This window comes from Cyprinodon variegatus, unplaced genomic scaffold, assembly GCF_000732505.1.
Source record: "Cyprinodon variegatus isolate N-32 unplaced genomic scaffold, C_variegatus-1.0 Scaffold342, whole genome shotgun sequence".
Classification (NCBI taxonomy): Eukaryota; Metazoa; Chordata; class Actinopteri; order Cyprinodontiformes; family Cyprinodontidae; genus Cyprinodon; species Cyprinodon variegatus.
In genome coordinates, this window is record NW_015150795.1 from 69,940 (window position 1) to 90,486 (window position 20,547).

The following is a 20,547-nucleotide window of genomic DNA, read 5'->3' on the forward strand; positions in this document are numbered from 1 at the left end:
TTCAATGACTACTTATTTTTGTCCAGCTTTAACATCGGTATCGATATCGGTTATCGGCTACATGAGTTTTAAAATATCATCATATCGGATATCGGCCAAAATCCCAATATCGTGCATCCCTAGTTAATATCATTAAAATGATAGCAGTACAAAAAATTTACATATTTTAAAATATGCATTTTTTTATTTTTAATATATATATTTTAAATATTTTATATTTAAAATTTATTTAAAAATTTTACATGGCAAACATTTTCATTTGTACTGCTATCATTTTAATCATATTAATATTCTGTAGAGGTCATCAAAGGTCAGTTAACATCTGTTTTAGCTGCACAAACGTTTGACACTAATTTTGTCTGATTTGAAGAAGGTGGGGGAGCCAACTTCACTCAGGTGATTCATTCTTTGCTTTTGAATAGAAAAGCATTAGCATCTAAATATCAAATTTTGGCAAAACATGTCCTGAAAAAAGGACAGGTGGCTTTTAATGAGTAATTTCTAAAACTTTCAAGGCCTTGAACTTATTTTTTCAAACTCAAAAAACTTTTAAAGACCTATAGGAATCCTGTTAAAATAATGGGAGTGAGTTTAAGGTTGAATTTTCTGGTATGTGGTGAAGCCTTTTGAAAGCAGGTTGCCTTGTTTCTGTGAGCCTTTGCTTTCACTGCAAAAACGATCTAGAAATAAGTACAAAAATTCTTAAATTAAGGGACTTTACTCTTAATTTGAGCAGGCAAATAAGTTCGTTTGCCAATGGAATGAGTATTTTTACTCTTAGAACAAGATAATTAGATAATATGCATTTGAAATAAGACAATGCAGTTATTTTTTTCTTATTTTAAATGTAAATTTTCTTGTTCCATTGGCAAAGTGTCTCACTTGCCTCCTCAATTCAAGAAAAAAATTACTTATTTTAAGAAAAAAATACTTATTTAGATTTACATTTTTTGCAGTGTTGAAATAAAGTTTGGACTTTCAAAGTGATTTTTATCACCAGACTTATCCTTTGAATGCCATTAGGGAATCATGACACAGAGCGTTGAAAAGGCAAACATCGGGTTAATGAGGCTGAGAAGGAAGGACAGTAAAGATATGGAGACTTAGCATGAGGGCTCAGGTTGCTTTAACCCCACCAGCTCTTTTCTACATTGCTGAAAGCAACATCAGGGCCATCGTAGGAGCTAATGACGCTCGCTACGGGATAAACATGGACCCTATTAACAGCGCATTAATATGGGATGGGCAACATATATGTGGAATAGTGGCCTGTTTTTGTCCTTTACAGCATCAGCACTGAAAAAGCCTTAAATGCGTTACACTGATGGACAGAGAGGAAGTGTACGTCTAACCCCAGCCGAGCCAGGGACTTCCTGTCTCACCTGCAGAGTTTGGAGTGGAGGGTGAATTTGCTTGGCTTCCATGTGAGGATGCATTAGCCGCATTCACGGCAGTTCTGGCGGCATACATGTTGGCTTCTTCTTGGAACTTACCAATGTTTTTCTTGTATCTGATTCTTTTATTCCCAAACCAGTTGGAAACCTGAGCAGGAAAAAAAACAATAAAACAAAAAAAAAAGTTTAAGCATACAGAGCTTCTTTAAAGAAATACAGCTAACGTTTTAGCTTGAATGGCCTTTAATGGCATGTGAAACACTGCAGAGAGCCTCTGTCAGACTGGTGCTGTAAATCTGCATTGGTGCCAGAATGGAATGATTGCCAATAACGGTCTCATTATGTCACCATGACTGCAGCTATCATCAGAACTCACGCAAGCACCAATCAGTCAACTTCCGCTAACACCCATTACAGCTAATGGACTCCCAGATGAAGCCAGGGGGGTAATCCCAGCCCTAATGATAAACAACATTAAAATGAAAACCAAATCAATCCTGCAAAGTTTCTAATAGACAGAGAAGGTAAACATTCTCCTTTGTTATAGCCAAGAAACTGAAACTCCACAAATCACCGAGCTGCTGAGCAGCTTCCACCGTGGAGCCACAGCTGCATCCTCAGATCATTTGGTAGAAATTAATGAAGGCGACTGAGAAAACGATCCATTCCCAAATGATGGATCCGCTGTTTACCTTGGCGGCGTCATTGTTTTCCCTTATTATCAATTCTCACAGGATTGAAACAAGTGGAGTTTCTGAAGAGCAGAGATGAAACAAAAAACAAAAACACTTTATATTCTGGGATAACAGAAACTTTGGTACAGTAAGAATCCTAACAGGCGGACATGTTCCTCTAAGAGCTGCAGACATCTCCTCTCTGAAACATTCAGCATTTTAACTGTTAGCGGTTAGAATTAGACCTGCAACTAGCGTTTCCAGCTAACTGCATGAGAGTCTGTATGTTAGTTGATGCTTAAGTGATTACAAAATTAGTTGATGATTATTTCAATAATTGATAAATCTCTAATGAATCCAATTATTATTTTTTTAAGCTCTAGTTAAGAATAAACAGTTTCAATTTCAAGGATCTAAAAATTCAAGGACCTCGTGTGGCAGAATTTACCTCCTGCTTCCAGTTTAAGTATCATCTGAAGCTACATTTATTTTTTATATTTGTTTTCCCAGCTTTTATTGTCATTATACTGTTACAGGTACAGAGCAATGAAGTGAACCCATCCCCAGTGGGCTGCCATTGTGCGGCACCAAGGGAGCAGTGTAGGATTAAGGGTTTTTGTTCAGGTCAGAACCTCTGGATTCCTAGGTCGCCACTCGCCTATTTCCACGGAAAATAGTGATCAGAATAAATTCCAATCCTGACATATCTGAGCAGAACTTTCCAATCGACATGATTACATCACACTTTTTTAGTCCAGTCAGCTGTTTTATTACGATAACTTCTATCAATAGAAACACTGCAATCTAATTATGTTTTGTTTTTTAATTCCAAATACATTTCAATAGGATGCATGCATAGCTAATAAATGATTTTAGCTTCATGCAAATTCAATTTACAAAGCTGGGAGAGAGTAACTGGGCTGCTTTCTCTGGTTATTTTTCTTTTCTAATTTATATTCTTAAATGTTATTTTTTTACTTCTCTTTTTCAGATTAAGTTTTATGAATCGCATTCTTTTAGAATTGCTTTTCACAAAACACTTTCTCTACACTTTAAGCCCAATACAAAATCGCTCTTGACCAATAAAATGTAGTCTTGTTTTTTTCAGGCCAAAAGAAATTTAGAAATTAAAAAAATTGAAATTTGAAAACACCAAATCCTCTCATATGATTGGCTCAGGAACCAGGAAGTAAACACGGGCTATATACTGAACCCAAGTAGTTTCCCATTGTACCTTGAAAACCATGGGAACAAACTGTTAATGTTGCTAAAGCTAGACCCAATTTTATACTCTTGTGCGGACCCTCACTTAAATAAAAAAAGTGGTATGAAAAGGGTTTCAAATGACCTGCATTTGAATTTTCTTTGTCCATAAAATGACTAAACATGAATTTAAAGACACTTTTAGAAGGATCGAATAAGTAAAATTTTTTACTTACATTTTTTGTTGACCTACTAAAAGTATCTCCTTTTAGATTAATCAAAAGGATAGAAACTGAACTTTATTGATCTCACAATGGAGAGATTAACTCTGCATTTAACCCGTCCCATTGGGGAGCAGTGGGCTGCCATTGTGTGGCGCCTGGGGAGCAGTGTGGGGTTAAGGGTCTTTGCTAAGGAACCCAGAGTGTAGGTTGTGGGGAGCGCACTGCTCTAACCACTAGGCCAACACTCCCCTAAAAAAACCCCAACTAATTAAAAACCATTTAATTACTAAACTAATGTTAGTCCCTTATAAAGTGTAAACTGGTTTCTGAATGTTTCAGGTTAGATTAAGACTTTTTTTTTCCTTTCAGCAGATTCTCCCACGGAGCCATAGACCCTCGTTTTGAACGTTCCACAGGTTTCTCTCTGACCCGTCTGCAGTGTCCTCAGTCTTCATGAGGTTCTTCTTCCACTAAGTTTTCTGAGGCCTTCATAGAACAGTTGGGTTTATTCTACGGACTAGCAGCAGTAACAGCGACTTCAGAGCCCTGAATACAACTGATTTCACTTTGAACACTGCAAAAACAATCTAGAAATAAGTAAAAATTCCTTAAATCAAATGTATTTTACCTTCATTTTAGTAGGTAAATGGGATGATTTGCTAATGGAATGAGTATTTTTACTCTTAAAATAAGATAATTAGATAACACCCACTTGTAATAAGACAATGCAGTTGCTTTTTCTTATTTTAAATGTAAATTGTCTTGTTCCATTGGCAAAGTGTCTCACTTACCTCCTCAATTCAAGAACAAATGCACTTAGTTTAGGAGAAAATTACTTATTTAGATTTACATTTTTTGCGGGGAAGATATCTATTTACATTTTGGATTGTTGTTTGTGCGCTAATAAAAGTGTAGAATAAGAGTATAAGGGCTGTCTGAATCCGTAAAAGCCTAGGTCACCCGTCCAGACGCTGACAGCCTCCTCATGTCTCGCAGTGCTCTGTACAGAGACGTTCCCGCGGGGGGCTCTGATCTGCTCGTACCTGGGCCACTGTGATGGCACACTTCTTGGCCAGCTCCTCTTTGGCCTCCTCGCTGGGGTACGGGTTACTGAGGTGAGAGTAGAAATACTCGTTCAGGATCTCTGTCGCCTGCTTGTTGAAGTTTCGTCTTTTCCGCCTACAAAAAGAGGAGCAGCATAGTCAGTCACAGCACTTCATCCTATGGAATGAAATTTGTTCCATTATTGTTGCAAGCAAAAACATGTTTGTTAAAGTGAAATTTATGGAAAAGGGAATCCTTTTTTTCCAATAATTTTTTATCATTTATTTTCCAAGTTTTAGGTGATTACAGTTTATTTTCTCAAATTTTATTCTTAAAATCTAAGTTTTTTTTAGATTGCGTTTGAATGTCATTCTTTTCAAATTGTGTTTTCCAGATCAGAGGCATTTCTGTCTGATCTGCTGGACGTTAGGAACAACATTTATACTGTTAAATCTCTAGCGTTTGGGTTGGGCTCCAAGCAAAGGGAATGTGAAAGAAAATGTAATGTGTAAAAGTCAACTTGAAAAAAAAAAAAAACTTTCAAGATTTTGAAAATAAAATATTAGTGAAAGAAATTGAAAAACATTACAATTGAAAACAAAGCAAATAAAACATAAAATCTGAGGAAAAACACAGAGTTACTCTCAAAAGAAAAAGAAAAAAATGGATTATATTTTCCTTAAATTTCCATTTACAAAAATAATGGAGCAAAGTTCACTCCATTTATCTCCTGCTCCTCTTAAACTATCTGTGAACAGACTGTTATTCTGAAATTCCAAAAAAAAAGCTGCAATATGAATGCCAGGCCAGTAGGTGCTGATAGTGTCTACATCACTAACGTCTATAGAACTAGATCCTGTTCACAGCACCTCATCTTAAGACACACATCAGAAAAGACTCAATGTAGACACGCTCCAGCTGATCCAAGCGCTAAAACAATGCAGTAGGTTCAGATTTTCCTTCAGATGAGCTAAAATGTGACCCTTAAGACATAAAGTTCATGTGTGCTTGTTGTCTGGTGTTGGCCATCTGATGAGATAGTTTTAGGTCATTTTAAATGGATATGTTTAGGAGCTGAAGTCCTCTGCTCAGTTTAGTGACAGCTTTTCCCTTTTAACAAAGATGGCTTCCTTCACCCCTCTATCAAACTATCTCTCCTCTTTATTCAACATTTGAATGTTTTATTTGATGACCATGATGGAGAAATCAATAGAGACCCGTTACTGCCAGCCACCTAAACACGTAAAAGCAATTATAGTCCTAAAATTCAACCATTTCAACCCGTCATCATAGGGGCTTCATACTTATGCTCCTAAACAGGAACATTTATTTTTTTAAAGTCTAAGTTTCGAGCTTCAGCTTTTAGAGTGAAAATGCAATGTGTCACTCCATTTAACTCCATTGTTTTTAGCAAAAAACACATTTTGTAAATGAAGAAGAGAACATTTGTGGATCAGAAACGAACTTTGAAACCAGTCTCGATCAAAAAAATGTTTTTATTATTTTGAAATTTCTAATTTTCCTTTTTTTCCACATTTTATATTTTCACATTTCTCTTTTTCAGATCAAGTTTTACGAGTTTTTTTAATGGCATCTTTACGGTGGCCCTGAAGTGCAAACTGCAACAACAAATCTAAAAGCGCAACTACATTAAGGAAATCGCAACTACATAAAGCAAAGCGCAACTACATTAAGGAAATCGCAACTACATAAAGCAAAGCGCAACTACATTAAGAAAAACACAATTACATTAACTTACAGGAAAAGGTAGGTACCAGTGGGAAACATGAGACATCGCTGATTGGACGACGGCGCCGTTTGACCCTTGAACCGGAAGTCATTCTGCCTGCTGTGGCTTTTACAAACATAGCTGCCGTTACCCAGGAATATTTTCAATCAGGACATATGTACGAGGTGATGCTAGATATGCTCAAGACTAATCACGAAATTTCAGTTAGTTTGCGTACACTGAAGACACACTTAAAAGAAGCTGGACTGTTCAGACGACGCAACTTCCGGTTCAAGGGTCAAACGGCGCCGTCGTCCAATCAGCGATGTCTCATGTTTCCCACTGGTACCTACCTTTTCCGGTAGGTTAATGTAATTGTTTTCCTTAATGTAGTTGTGCTTTTAGATTTGTAGTTGCAGTTTGCACTTCAGGGCCACTGTACATCTTACATATATTCCATTCACCAACATATTTATCTGCCAACATACTTTGCAGCAGTGAGGAGCCTTGGAGTCGGCTGACCCCTCCATCTTCTCCACCTATCAGGTCATAGCTGAGCGGAGCTTTACATAAGCTGGAGAGAAGCTGTAAAATCTCCTCGCATGTATCGACTGGTTGAGGAGATTTGTGCTAAAACCTCTGCCCCCCCCTTCCCTGCCAGCTCCAACGAGCTCACTAGAAAATATGTAAATGTTCACAGCAGGAGCTCCAGCAGCCAGTAGATTAATCAGAGGAGCAGAGCATCAAGCGGGGAGGGGAGGCTTCGCTCTTCCCATCCCTCGCTGCTTCGCCGCCGTGTTCATTTGCAGGAGAATATAGAGTGAGGCTTTATACGGGAGCGCACGCCTCATTTAAATGTTATGCCTCCAACCTAGGCTTTGAGAGGGATTTATCCTCAGAGAAATGTATGCAAATCCAAAAGCACGCATCAAAGAGAACAAGCGATTACATTAAAAAAAGGGGAACTGTTAGCGGGAGCTGTTATTGGCTGGGTGTTCCTCCTGTACATGTGAGCACACGGTGAGACGGGGATACGCACCTGGCGTCCAGGAAGCGGGAGCGCAGGATCATGACGGCCTCGCAGGTGCTCTGTTTCAGCTGCATCTGGATGGAGCTGAACTTGCGGTGGATGATGCTCACCATGCGCTCGATCTCTTTGGGCGAAATGGGCCGCGTGCGCGACTGCTCCCGCAACAGGTTCATCACGTGGGTGGTGAACTCGTTACAGGCCTGTGGAGGGGAAACACAGAGACACATGGTTCTGTCAGATTCCAGCTCTGCTTCCATGTAGGACAGGGTGGAGCTTCCTCTGAAAAGACGCTGATATGTTTCATATTTAACAGAAAATTGTGATTGAAGTACGTTAAGAGAAAGCAGTGACAGCCTCTCACTTTCAGACGCACACCTTCACAGCACAGCTAACCCTGGGAGACGAAGATGACGGGCGTGAACGCGCTGCGGCGTTAGACTCTCTCTGCTACTGTCTCCTCCTCTTTATTTCTCCTGCTTTAGTCGATCCCTCCCTGGATTTCGCCGTGTCAGGCGTTGTCTACCTCTGTCTATCTGCCTGCTCATCACATTCATCTGAAAGCGAAGCTATTGTTGCAAATGCATCAGAGACAAAGGGGATAAGAGGAAATAACCCCCCCGATCCCTGTAGGGCTGTAGGGGGAACCCACACGGCCACAGAACGCAGTGCACATGATGGAGGAATCTGGGATAAGAACCATCAAAAGGAGTTCCTGCAGTCGCCTGATGATCTGAACGAGTACGAGAGAAAAGGAACGCAGGAGAAACATGTTTTATATCAGCACTGATCTGATTTAGATTCTACCTGATGTCCAGAATATGACCGAGGGGCTCAGAACCCCAAAATCCCCCCATTATATGACAGAGGAGATCATTATTTGGCACCGACTGGGTTACTGAGAAAATGGCCTAAAGGTACAGATAGGTTTTTTAAAGCTGGTTATTTGGACATCAGTTTAACTGATCCCTAATCTTCCTTCATTTATATGATAAAAATGATAATATATGTAACATATGTCTCAAAAAAACAGAAAAACGTTTATTAACAATTAAAAAACATAAGTGATATATACCAAAGAGAGGGAGAGTCGATGCATGAATGTGCTTCACATGACCTCCACGCATGGCTGTATAGAGAAAAACTAGTTCCATTATCGTTTTACATAAAAAAAAAACATTTGAAAAAGGAAATTAAAAAATGCAATCCACAAATTAAACTTAAAAAAAATGTTTTTTTTCTAGTTTTATGTTAAAAAAAAATCTTTATAGATATTTTAGATATACATATTTTACATTTCTGTTTTTTAAATAAAGTAGGAAATGCAAACTTTCCCAATTGCAATTTACAGATCAGATTCTCTTCACTTCAAATTAAATGAACGCTTCCTCTTGATCAATAAAAAGGATGTTGCTAACGTCGAGCCGACCAATAGAAATGCATCTTGGCAATCCATAAAACCCAGTTTGAAAAGTATGCAAATCATAAAACTTAATCTGAAAAACAATTTTACATTTGAAAATGTAAAATATGTGAAAAAAATCTTTAAAAAAAAGAAAGAAAAAAAAAACGAATCTGAGAAAAAAGCAACATTTCTCTCATAACATTGGATTAAAATGCTTTTTAAAGATTAATTCCTGGATTGCATGTTTTTTTTAAATTTCCATTTACAAAACGTGTTCATTGCTTGCAACAATAATGAAACAAAATTAACTCCATACTCTGCAGCTACTGAGTGCTCTAATTTAACGTATGCACGGATCAAACAGGAAAAAATCTACAAAACAAAAAACTAATATTGGCCAAAAATATTATCCAACTGACGTATCGGTCGTCTTTAACAAGAAAGCTGAGAACAATTAACTGTTTATATAAGTAGAGCTTTAAGTCAATGCGAACCAGCTTTAACTAATTCATTAGTGCATTCGGCAGTAACGCCTTGAGAAGTGTTCCCTCCATCTGCTATCCACTGTTAATGTTTTAATTTGTTAATAAAGGTTTCTCTCTTGTTTAAATTTTGACTTGCATAACATTCATTGTAGTTATTTAATTTTTATCATGTAAATGGACGGAAAAAAAAGCAATTTGAGATTCAAAACTCAGCCCCAAGAAAAAAAAAAAAACAGTACCAGCCTTAAAAATACGGAGCCCCTAAAGGGACATGGAGGAAAAAAAAAAGAACTTTTGCGAGATCTCGCAATACTTTTGCGAGATCCCGCAAAAGTATTGCGGGATCTTGCAAAAGTTAATTTTTTCCCTCCATGTCCCTTTAGGAGCTCCGTAGGATTGCCATACTGACCTTGTCTCTCTTCATTCGTGTAATTTCGTGTTTTGGGACTTCTCTATAAATTAAGAACCATTCGAAATCATCCTCCATGGTTGTAGCTGACACATGGGCGTATTTTCCTCCCATAGCAGTACACTTTGCACCTCCACTGTTGTGTGTTTGTTTTACAAAACACACAACAGTGTGTTAGATCTAGCAAAAGTATTGCGGGATCTCGCAAAAGCTTATTTTTTGCGAGATCTCGCAAAAGTATTGTGGGATATCGCAAAATTTATTTTTTCCTCCATGTAACTTTAGGGGCTCCGTATAAAACCGTGCATCGGTTGATTCTAATCAGCAGCGAGGACATTATCCAGGGTAGAAAGGAAGTGAATCTCGACAACCTTCAGGTTTATTCATTGATTAGAGTGTTGGTGCATGATTTGGGAAAATTGTCCCCTCATAGAGATAATTTTTACTGCAATGTAGAGTATCTTTAAAGACCACATTGTCTCATGTCCTACACTGCAAAAAAATCTAAATCAAGATAAGCCACTTTTTATTAAAATAAGTGCATTTGTTCTTGAATTGAGGAGTTAAAATAGACATTTTGTCAATTGAACAAGACAATTTACACTTAAAATAAGAAAACACAACTACGTTGTCTTATTTCAAGTGCATATTATCTAATTATCTTATTTTAAGAGTAAATTTACTGGACTTTGACTAGGCCATCCTAACTGTAGTTTTGGGCACCTCTGGCCCAGTAGAATCCAGGATTCCCCTGATTCAGCCTCCTCCATCCCAGCATCAGCACTGGACAGCTTCCATAGCTGAACATTCTGCATGTTTGATTTTGGTCTCATTTCATGGAATACCTTCTTCCACCTCTCGCCTGAATTCTCACACTTTTTCCAGAATGTTAATATTTATAGAGTGCAGAGTTCCTCGCTGTCGGGCGGACGGATTCTCTCACCGGAGCCGTAGATCTCTGCGGCTGCTCCACAGTTCCCACGGGCCTCTTCTTTTGCTTCTATGAAAAACTCTTCCCTTGCCTGATCTGTCAGTTTAAGTGGAGCGCCATTCCTCTGTAACTTCCCCCTGGAGCTTTCTCCTTCCTTCCTATGTACCATGAATTCCATCTCTGACGTTAGTCACATTTTCCACCTATGATCAAGCATTACGTTCATTTATTCCATGTTCCGTTTAACTTTGATCACATGTGAAACTCGCATCTTCCTCACATGGGAAACAAATACTAAGATTTTTTCCCATGTGAATATAATTAGCTTCATTGATCATTCTAATCAGAAATTATCTATAAGCTGTGTTCCTTATGTTAAAATATTAGAAGTTTTTTTTCTGATCCTGAAAAGTTTCGAATACTAATTATTAAACTGATCTACTTTTATCAAATATATTGATTTTATAGATCTTCATTTATAGCTGCTAGTTTATGTTAGTCGGTAGTCATGTTCTACAAAATAAAAAGAGAAAATTATCTTATGAATCTAAATAACATGTGAATCACGGGACTTAAAATTGACCAGATTCATTATGAATCACATGTTAAAGTCCAAGCATTTGCGTGAACTTAAAACCTTTAAAAACGTTCATGTTTTCACATGGGACTCCAATTCTGAGCATGTGAAATACATCTGGGGTACATGTGTTTCATCCAAAATCATTGGATTTACATGTGAAAACTTGTATCATGATTCAAATAATTCATTTGTTTTCAAATGTGATAAATGCTTTCCATGATTCCCTTTTAAAGCAAACGGTTCACATTTTAGACACGTGTGTCACATGTGAATCATACGCGAAAACGTTCAGTTGTGACATGTTTTTATGTGATTTTCATTAAAACATTTGAGTAAAAAATTAGGCACATGTGTAGAACATGCAAAAATGTAAATCACATGTGAAAATACGAGATTTACATGTTTTTGCATGTGAATCATTTATTCACATAAGATATAGGCTTTTAAATGTGATTCCCATTTAAAAGCATGTGATTCACATGTGTCTAACATGTGAACCACGTGCTTAAAAAAAGGAATCATGTGAAAGCATTTATCACATGTGAAATAAAATGAATCACATGTTTTCACATGTAATTCCAATGTTTTTGGATGAAACACATGTACCTCATATGTGAATCACATGCTCTGAATTGGAGTTACATGTGTAAACATGAAAAGTTTTAAATCCACGCGAAAGCTTGGATTTTAACCTCTTAAGGCGACCTAGAGGACCTTAAGTGGGGGTAATAATTCAGAATGCATAAAATTCCACCGGTAAAATTTTTACCAGCAGGTGGAGCCATTGCGCGCAACATTTAAGCTGACATCAAAAGTTCCAAACCCCACAGCTCTGGAACTGTTATAGCTAGAGGTCTGAAATGTTCTGCATTTGTGGTTGACATGACGTAGAACAAATATAATACAATAAAACCTGCCATTTCTTAAGAATGTCTTTATTACTAAAATAAAAAAAGACCTATCATTTCCGAGAATAAAAAAACAACAACTTTGATTCATGTTTGAACTGATGCAGGTTGGTCTGTGTTCTAGTCACCCAGTTTTAATTTATATAATAGGAAACTAAAGGGAGTTAGCTTTCAGATAATGTATTGCACATGTAATTTGAGCTTACAGTTCCTAAGTTATTTGCTTACCCAAAATGAGGTGGATGTTAAGAGGTTAACATGCAATTTATAATTTAAATGGGCAATTTTAGGTCCCGTGATTCACATATTATTTAGTTTCATAATATAATGTGATAAATGCTTTTAAATTGGTATCATGTGTAAAAGTGTGTATCATATGTGAAGAAATGATTCGTATGCAAAAATACATGAATCACATGTGAATAAAAGAAAACAATTATTTCACATCTGCTTTTAGAATGAAATGTTCCAACTCCCAACATTTACAATTACTTGTGTCCATCATGTTAAATGTCGCATGGGTTTTCACATGTGATTTTCATATGTGAAATTCATGGGATATTATATGATTCTCTTTATTCTCAGATAATAGAACAGTTGTTTTTATACTAATCAATGAATTTCAGAAATAATAGTGTATTTGGGGCTCTGAAGGGGGCCACTTATTTGAATTATATTATTTTGCGCATCACCTGTAACTCTCCACCTACCTAACCATGGTGCACCTGTTGTGTTGGTCTATCAAATAAAGGGTCAATAAGAAACGGAGGATTTAGGAGGAAAAAGGATATAAATCCTTCAGTTAGATGGAGAACTCCAGCGTTGCTTCTAGGAAAACTCACTTTCACTTTAAGTTTGTCTGAATTATTAAGTTAATCCTGTGTTTTCCTCTTTTAACGGCTCCAATGTTATAAAGGTCCAAATAAAAAGGAACCTTGAATTTTTTTTTGAGGATCCAAATAATAATGATTTTATTTTTATCTTTGGAGTCTTCTGGTTTCCTGTTTTAGTTTTCCTTTTCTAACAGCAGACAGAGGCAGACGAAGCTCCGCTGCCATAAACGGTTCAGATGATAAATCGGTCTAAAGTAGTAAAACTCTGGGATCAGAACCAGGAGGGCTCACCTGCTCATACTTCTCCAGCTCTGTGTGGTAGATCTGTCGGATCTGGGACAGCTTGGCCCTGTAGTCCGAGTGCTCCGCTGAGTTGTCGGCCCCCACCCCTCCTGAGGCGGCCGCCGCAGCCGCCGCCGCTGCCGAGCCCCCGCCTTTCTCCGGGCCGGACACGCCCTCCGCCAGCAGCATGTTGTCCAGGCGCATGAGCTGTGGGTCTGGAGGCTCCTCCTCCTGGGCGCCGCGGATGCTGAGCACTGTGGAGAAGAAAGCAGGTCAGAGGTCAGATCTGAAAGGTCACACCTGCGCCGTTAACACGCTGTCAGCAGAACAGACACAGCAGCATCCGTTTAACATCCAGGGAGGCAGAAAAAGACTCCAGAAAGCATTAAACTAGACTCTAATCTAGCCTAAGAAATTCCACCTATGTCTCCTTCTCAGTGGCGTCATCTCCGCTGCTACGAAACACAATAGTTTATCTCTTTCTGTGCAAATAAAGATATGTGGAACGTTTCATACGAACCAACAGGTTCTGACGTGGTTTAGCAGGGTGTGTGTGTGGGTAGAACCGCCCTCCACTAGAGGTCTCCCTTGTCATTTAGGACATTTAAAGCCCACCTTCCATTTTCTGAGGTGAAAACATTCCCCCAGCTCAGACTCCTCTCCCTCCACCTTAAAGCCGTCCATTTCAACAACCAGTTCAGGATCCAGACTATTCAGAACCGTACATCACGGACGCCGTCCTTAATTCAGAGATGATGGGGGCGTTCGGTGCGTTAACCCCAGACGAGGGGAGGGTCACTGTGATGAGAACGAGGCCTGCTGTACGAGCAGCCGATGGAAGGGGTCAAAGGTTCAGGCTGCGGACTCAGCGGGCGGTAGATTGAGTGAAGGAGGAGGCGGTTTGTACCCAGAGTGCGTCAGTAATCTATAGACGGGCTCACAGGGGAGGATTCAGGCAGCTCTACCTCCACGTTATGACCCGATCCAGCCCGCTCCGTCAGAAACTCTAAACCCTCCTGTCTGCTTCGGTTAACATCCATCATGGTGGCCCCCGCTGCTCCCTTCTCCTCCTGACTGCTCACCAGCTCAGAGGCCCTCAGCTACAGCCTCATAAATACCCCAACGAAGTAGGTGTTAAAATGAGGGCACAACGCAGCATCCAGAGCAGGGAAACCAGCAGGAGGTTCTTCCAGCAGGGAAACCAGCAGTAGTCCTGTGAATGTTCTAGAAGGTGAAAGAAAAGAGTCCAGGCAGCCTGAAAGCATCAGAGATCACCTGGAGGCAGATTTCTGGGTTCCTTTAGCATCTGATCACCAAATCCAGAGATTTTCACCTGAAATGTGCTGCAGGTTTTCTGACAGAGAAAGTGAAGGACTGGAATGATAATCTTGTTAATCCTTCCAATTAGGGATGCACGATATAACCGGCCCCCTATCGGTATCAGCCTTAAAACTGAATATCGGACATCGGCCACCCCACCGATATTTAACCTGATATTTGATCAGCTTCTGAGTTTCTAAAGTCTAAAAAAAAATAATAATAAAATACTACTTCTTCTTCTTCCTCAAAAACTTCTTTTTTACAGACTTAAAAACTTCTAAAGACGAGGGAAAAAATATTGATCCATTAAAATATCACGATATCTTCATATGCTGATATATTGCCATTTAAAAACACCATATCAATCTCTTTTACTAATGAAATATTGCTATATGTCATCGTTATGCTACGAAATCCCCCGAAAATTCACGAAATGTTGCCATATTTTTATATGTTGATATATTGACGCGGTATCGATCTATTTTACTAACAAAATCTCACAAGAATTTGAAAATATCACGAGAGTTTGTAACAGAACGATGAAATTTCATGAGATTTTGAAAGTAAAATAGATCGATACCGCGTTTTTAAAAATCAATTTGATATCAGCATATGAAAATATATTTGAGTATATTATTTTTCAAAGTGTCAGAAATGGATAACAAAACTGCTATTTTCAATGACTACTTATTTTTGTCCAGCTTTAACATCGGTATCGATATCGGTTATCTGCTACATGAGTTTTAAAATATCGGATATCGACCAAAATCCCAATATCGTGCATCCCTACTTCCAATGGTGCTCATCATGAGGAGAAAATATCTAGAGAGAAAAGGTTGATTTGATCAAATGAAGGTGCTTTTAAATCAATCTGTACTTTAGTTATTTTGCTTTTAGAATGTAAATATGGTGCTGCCATATGTACCATTAATGCTGGGAGTCCAAACCTCAGAGAGTCATTACATTTGTTTGAAATATCTTAATTTATACTTTAATTTCAACCTTTTGTACAGCTAAATATTCCCTGACTGATTGTAGAAATGCTCTCTATTGTGTTCTTTGTTTACTTAATCAGCTATATTTTTTCAAAGAAACCTACAAAAAAAAGGTCACACTGGAAGATATTAACCTTTCTTATAGGGACGGAACGGTTTATGAAAACCGTCCGAACCGTTCGGTTCGACTGTCTTGGTTCGGTTCGCATGTGATGTTTTGCTTCCCATCCAGGAAGCTTTTTCAATTCAAATGTCAGAAATAGCTTTGAGTTTGAGGCTTTATAGAGTGAACCAAAACCAAGCCTTGTTTGGCTTAGAAAACATGCAAATGGAACCATACGAATGGGTCCGCCCCTGGGGAATGGGGGTCGTTTGAGTTCTTTGTAAACCTGAAATCACTGATACTGGTCTATGCCTCTGAAAGGGGAGGGTTCCTACAGCATAAGGCAAGTTCAACTCAAGACTTTTTAAGACTTTTTAATGCCACTTAAAGGTGTACTATGCAACCGGTGTTGATTTTCCAGCGAGGCTCCCCCCAGAGGGCGAAAGTAAAAGTGCACTGTCGCAAATATGCTCAGCTATTCTCCTGGTTTCTCCGTCAAGCCAGGCGCGGTTGTTTTGACCTTAGCAGACAGGCGAACGCAACGAATCACCATGTCTACTGCGGTAAGGCCTTGATTTTATATTGAAGAATTCAATGCCTTTTAAGACTTTTTAAGGAACTGCGGAAACCCTGAAGGGGCGTTAGGGGGAATTGTTGGCCTGGCTGAACAGGCAAGATGCTTTGGTTCCCTGTATGGGGGTGGGGGTTGCGATGATATCAGGAAGGAATCAACTCTATCGCTGCATTGTAGGTTTTTTAAAAAGCTGAACCCCGAGTCCACCTCCTCTATTTAAAGTTGGTTTTTCTTTCTTAACATAAATGGCTTCCTTCACTCCCCTTTCAAACCACCTGTCTTCTTTGTCCAAAATGTAAACATTCTCCTGCATCTTCCTAGAATAAACACAGAAACCTAATGTCAGCTGTTTTATGGCTAAATTTACTTCCTGCTGGGACCAACTTCTTCTTATTTAGTATTGACTAGTATTGTAATTTTGTGACCTACTTCCAGTGATTTCAGGATAGACTTCCTGTTATTACAGTGCAAGCTTCCTGTCATCACGCATCGATTTTCTGGGATTTTGACCGACTTCCTGATATTTCAGGATCGACTTCCAGATTTTTGGGACTGACTTCTGGACTGAGTTGATGATGACGACTTTTGGTGATTTCAGGACCTTCTTCCTGTGGTTATTGGGACTGACTTCCTGGGATTTGAGGATGACTTCCTGAGATTAATAAGCCACTTTCAGAACTTATTGAAAAAAATAACAAACTTCTGAGTACCCGAACTCTAGTACCGAATTCTAAAAGTGGGACTCACTACCTCCTTGCACCCTCTACAAATCTACAAATTTAAAGGCTTTTTAGGTTGAATTGAAACTTAATTTCAATTTTTTTTATAATTCAAATAAAGCTACCAAAGTCCACAGACTGTGCTTTGCAAGTAGCTGCATTTGATCTCAGAAACTGTTTAGGTCCAGTCCAGTATTACTTAGTACTGGACTTAATGTAATGTCCAGAATCTGGAAAGAAAATGTTGAAACCTAAACTTAGAATACCTCCATAACCCTCATTTGATTGACAAAACATTGTAAAGTGAATCAATTCACACGATTTTCTTAGCCTGGTGACATTGAATAAAAAATAGGACAGAAGTTCAGAATCCATTTTTAGTATTTGAGGATATTAGTACTGATGAAGGCCGACCGGCTGCTGCTTTTCTAGTTTGAAAGTCTAATAATATACCTCTTTTGGTATTCCGAAGGCTGTGAAATTCTCTAATAAATATCTTGACTTTACAAAATTAACCTCAAGATTAACCTGAGAGTAAGACATTCAAGTGGGAAGATTTTAAAGAGTGCTGGAGTTACCGAGGCTGTCGAATGAAAAGGAGATGTAAAAATCCTCAGTGTCTACAAAAACAATTCTCTTCATGCCTGCCAAGTTTCCTGCTTAACATTCCCGCAGTGTTTATTTTACTTGGCTCGAAGCTCCTCCAGCATCAGTCTTCTAAGAGCGCCTGTTGCAGAGAAGGTCATTCCTTAGGAGACGTCTTGGACAGGAGACAGAGAGAAACTATCCGCCAGTCTTTTTCCTCTCTGGCTAAATGAGAAAGGTCATGGAAAAACACAAGACGACCCGCTCAGGCAGGCCTGCCTCTTCCAACGGCTGCATTATGCTCAAACGCAGCACATGAAGGGGGTCTTAAATCGAGCACGGACCCCCAGACGCGGTCCCCTGACTCGGCTTGTTGACACGTGTACGTGGCCTTGCTAATCAGGATCGCTCTGCTCGCGCGTGGCGCGGCCTGCATCCCGCTCTCGCTGCTGATCCAGCTGTCTTGGAGAGCATCTGTCAGGAGGGACCCAGGAAGGAACAATGCATAACGCCATGTTGGCTGTGTACTGTCATCCCTCATTGACAGCACATTGTCACACTTACACAGCGTCCTCGGAGCTGGGAACAAGCTAAGTAGCTGCCTGCCTGTAATATGGGCTCTTCCCCACAGCGTCCTATCACACAGATTTCTGCTTCACAGCATTCCTCTCTAATTGAACCGAGCAGAAAGTGGCCATTTTTTCCCAGACGCGGACCGAAACCACAGACTGAACCGTGTCCACGAATGATGATTTATTTATTCCGCGCTGAAACTGAAGCACATAATTACAACAACGGGAGGATTACCTCAAACAAATGAGAAGGAGAGAAAGAGAAAAAAAGGATAATGTGCTTCCATGAAATTGGCTTTGCTGTGGGTCATAATTACACGACTCAGCGAGAGCCACTTCATTGGCTAATGGCGGCCTAATTGATTCATCCTAATGTTGGGTCTGCCGGCTTTCTTCGACTAAAAACTGCCGCTGAACTTACTTAGCCACCCGCAGACAAACACCAAAGCTTCTCCAAGGGATAAACAATTATCTCAGAGTGGCTGATCTGAGCCAAACCCCCCTCTTCCTCCTCCTCCATGGAAAACATGCACTTTCTGCATGTCTCTAATGGATGCCACCTCCTTCTTGGAGGTGTTTCAGAGATGGTGTCGTCCACCCAGCTTTACCGCTTTATTTCACAAGTTAATGCAAAATAGGAAACTGCAGCGGATGTTGATGAATTGACCCAATAATGCAAAAAACGCGTGACTGTGGTTGGCGGCGCTGGAAGGAGTCTGTAATGTCACGGGCGGACGTAAACTGGAAAGGGAGAACTTGACATTTGCTTACCCTCCGAACATCCGGCCTTTTCCTCAAACCAAATCGATCTTTAATAGAAGCCACCATATATATTTTTTTTTTTACTCAGAGGTGAATGTTTAACTGTTCTGGACCTGCACTCGTTTGTCTGGGAATATTTATTTCATTTCCACGCAGCTGCTAGGAGACGCTCAGAATATCATGCTCTGGGATGATTTACGTTCCTATTTGGCGGGGAAGAGAAGCCTGCTTAAATCCTACCCCCCCCCTGCTTTCAATGAGCTCACATGTAGGATGTTCTGCTCTCTATATATTAGTCATTCCAGCGGAATGGCCTGTGGCTTCATACGGAGAGGGGTGTTGGTATTAAAATATTAATCAGAGCAGAGATGAATGGATTGAGAGCAGCTTGGAGTTTGGATGGAATCAGCCCTAACAGAGGAAGAGAAGAAGGGTTGGTGGATTGAGCCAACGTTAGCCGGTCCGTTTCAGATCGTCTCCTCAGCAGTAGATAAACGTGAGAGAAAAATAAAACAACATAAAAATCGACAGCAGATAGAAGCAAGATCCAAATCTAAAAATACACTTCTTAGTCAGTGAGGGTATTTGGGCGGGAATCAAAGCCTGACAGGAGGATTAAGATTCCTTCCAGGAATGTTTGGGCTTTTTTTTTTTTTTTTTTTTGCGGTATAACAATATCAGACTCCCACAGTTGCAGCCCACCATGCTCTGCAGTCCCCATATCTTCTTCCTATCAGATTAACAGAGGCAAATGGCAGCTTGTCAAAAACCATTAGCATCTGTAATCCCCGTCTAGATTTCCAAAGGCGTGTTGACAGGAAGTGCTGGCATGGCAGCCTGTCACAACCGACCACTGATTTGGGAGAGGGAAAAAAAAAAGCCTGATGTTTAATTAATGACTTTAGGGTTGTTCTGTCACAGTCGGAGAGATGGAGACCTCTGACTCACACTGGGCGCCCCGCGATCAAACTGCTGGAGACCCGCGGCTTTTTAGGTTGCGTTACAGGTTGCAGCACAGGGACAATCGGTCAGTAGAAACACCTCAAGGTGGTTAGAAGACAGATCAACTAGTAGGACTTGTTGAAAACACCATCCTCCCTCCCCACAGGCGGAGATTAAAGCTTCCTAATCAGGATATTACCACCAACATCAAAGAAGCATTATCTGGCAATAAGAGGCAATGCTAAAATTTGTTTATTTTCATCAAATCAGAAATGGTTGGGTAATTGTAATAGCATCTGGCACCACGCCGTCTCTAAACATGATTAAGTACCATTAGGGTGGAATAGCTTCAGCGCAGGTTTTTCTGCAGGGGAACAAATTGAGCAGCATGGCTTCCATCTTCCTCTCCTGAAGAGCTGCTCTCAGCGGCGATAGCAGGTTTTACTTCGTCTTTCATGTCGTATCCGTCAAATATCAATGAGACCTGAGATGTTACTATTTTATTAGTCTCACAATCGGCTACTTTAATGATTGTTAAGGCATAACCAACGTCTAGAATGTTGTTTATAAAATATTCTTTTTATGAATAAAAAGGGAAAAAGAGAAATCGGCTGATTTGATCATATTTAAATGTCAAATCATTCTGCCTTAAACATGTATATAAATGTAATATTTATCAGACTATATTGTCCCAAAATTTAGAAAATTTCAATAAAAATAAAATAATCCTGTCTTAAAATCTGTATTTTTTCCCCGTTATTTTATGCAGACCAGTTATTTATACGTCAGCCTGTACAGCTAAATTCGGCCAATCACGTATCAACGGTCATCTGTCAATCTAATTTTT

The 20,547-nt window shown here is 39.5% G+C and overlaps 1 protein-coding gene across 4 annotated transcripts in view; it reads right to left on the reverse strand.

Annotated features, from left to right (window-relative positions):
- Nucleotides 1-20,547, reverse strand: part of pbx1 (pre-B-cell leukemia homeobox 1) — a 90,719-nt gene that overhangs the window by 6,716 nt on the left and 63,456 nt on the right. For 2 of the 4 annotated variants that reach the window (XM_015385533.1, XM_015385535.1), the window contains exons 3-6: nt 13,138-13,382; nt 7,308-7,498; nt 4,539-4,674; nt 1,494-1,542 (exon numbers count right to left, since the gene is read on the reverse strand). In XM_015385533.1, coding sequence (XP_015241019.1) covers nt 1,494-1,542; nt 4,539-4,674; nt 7,308-7,498; nt 13,138-13,382 — 621 coding nt within the window. Of the gene's footprint in view, nt 1-1,382; nt 1,543-4,538; nt 4,675-7,307; nt 7,499-13,137; nt 13,383-20,547 lie in introns of all 4 variants that reach the window. The other 2 variants (XM_015385532.1, XM_015385534.1) reach the window with 1 other exon arrangement.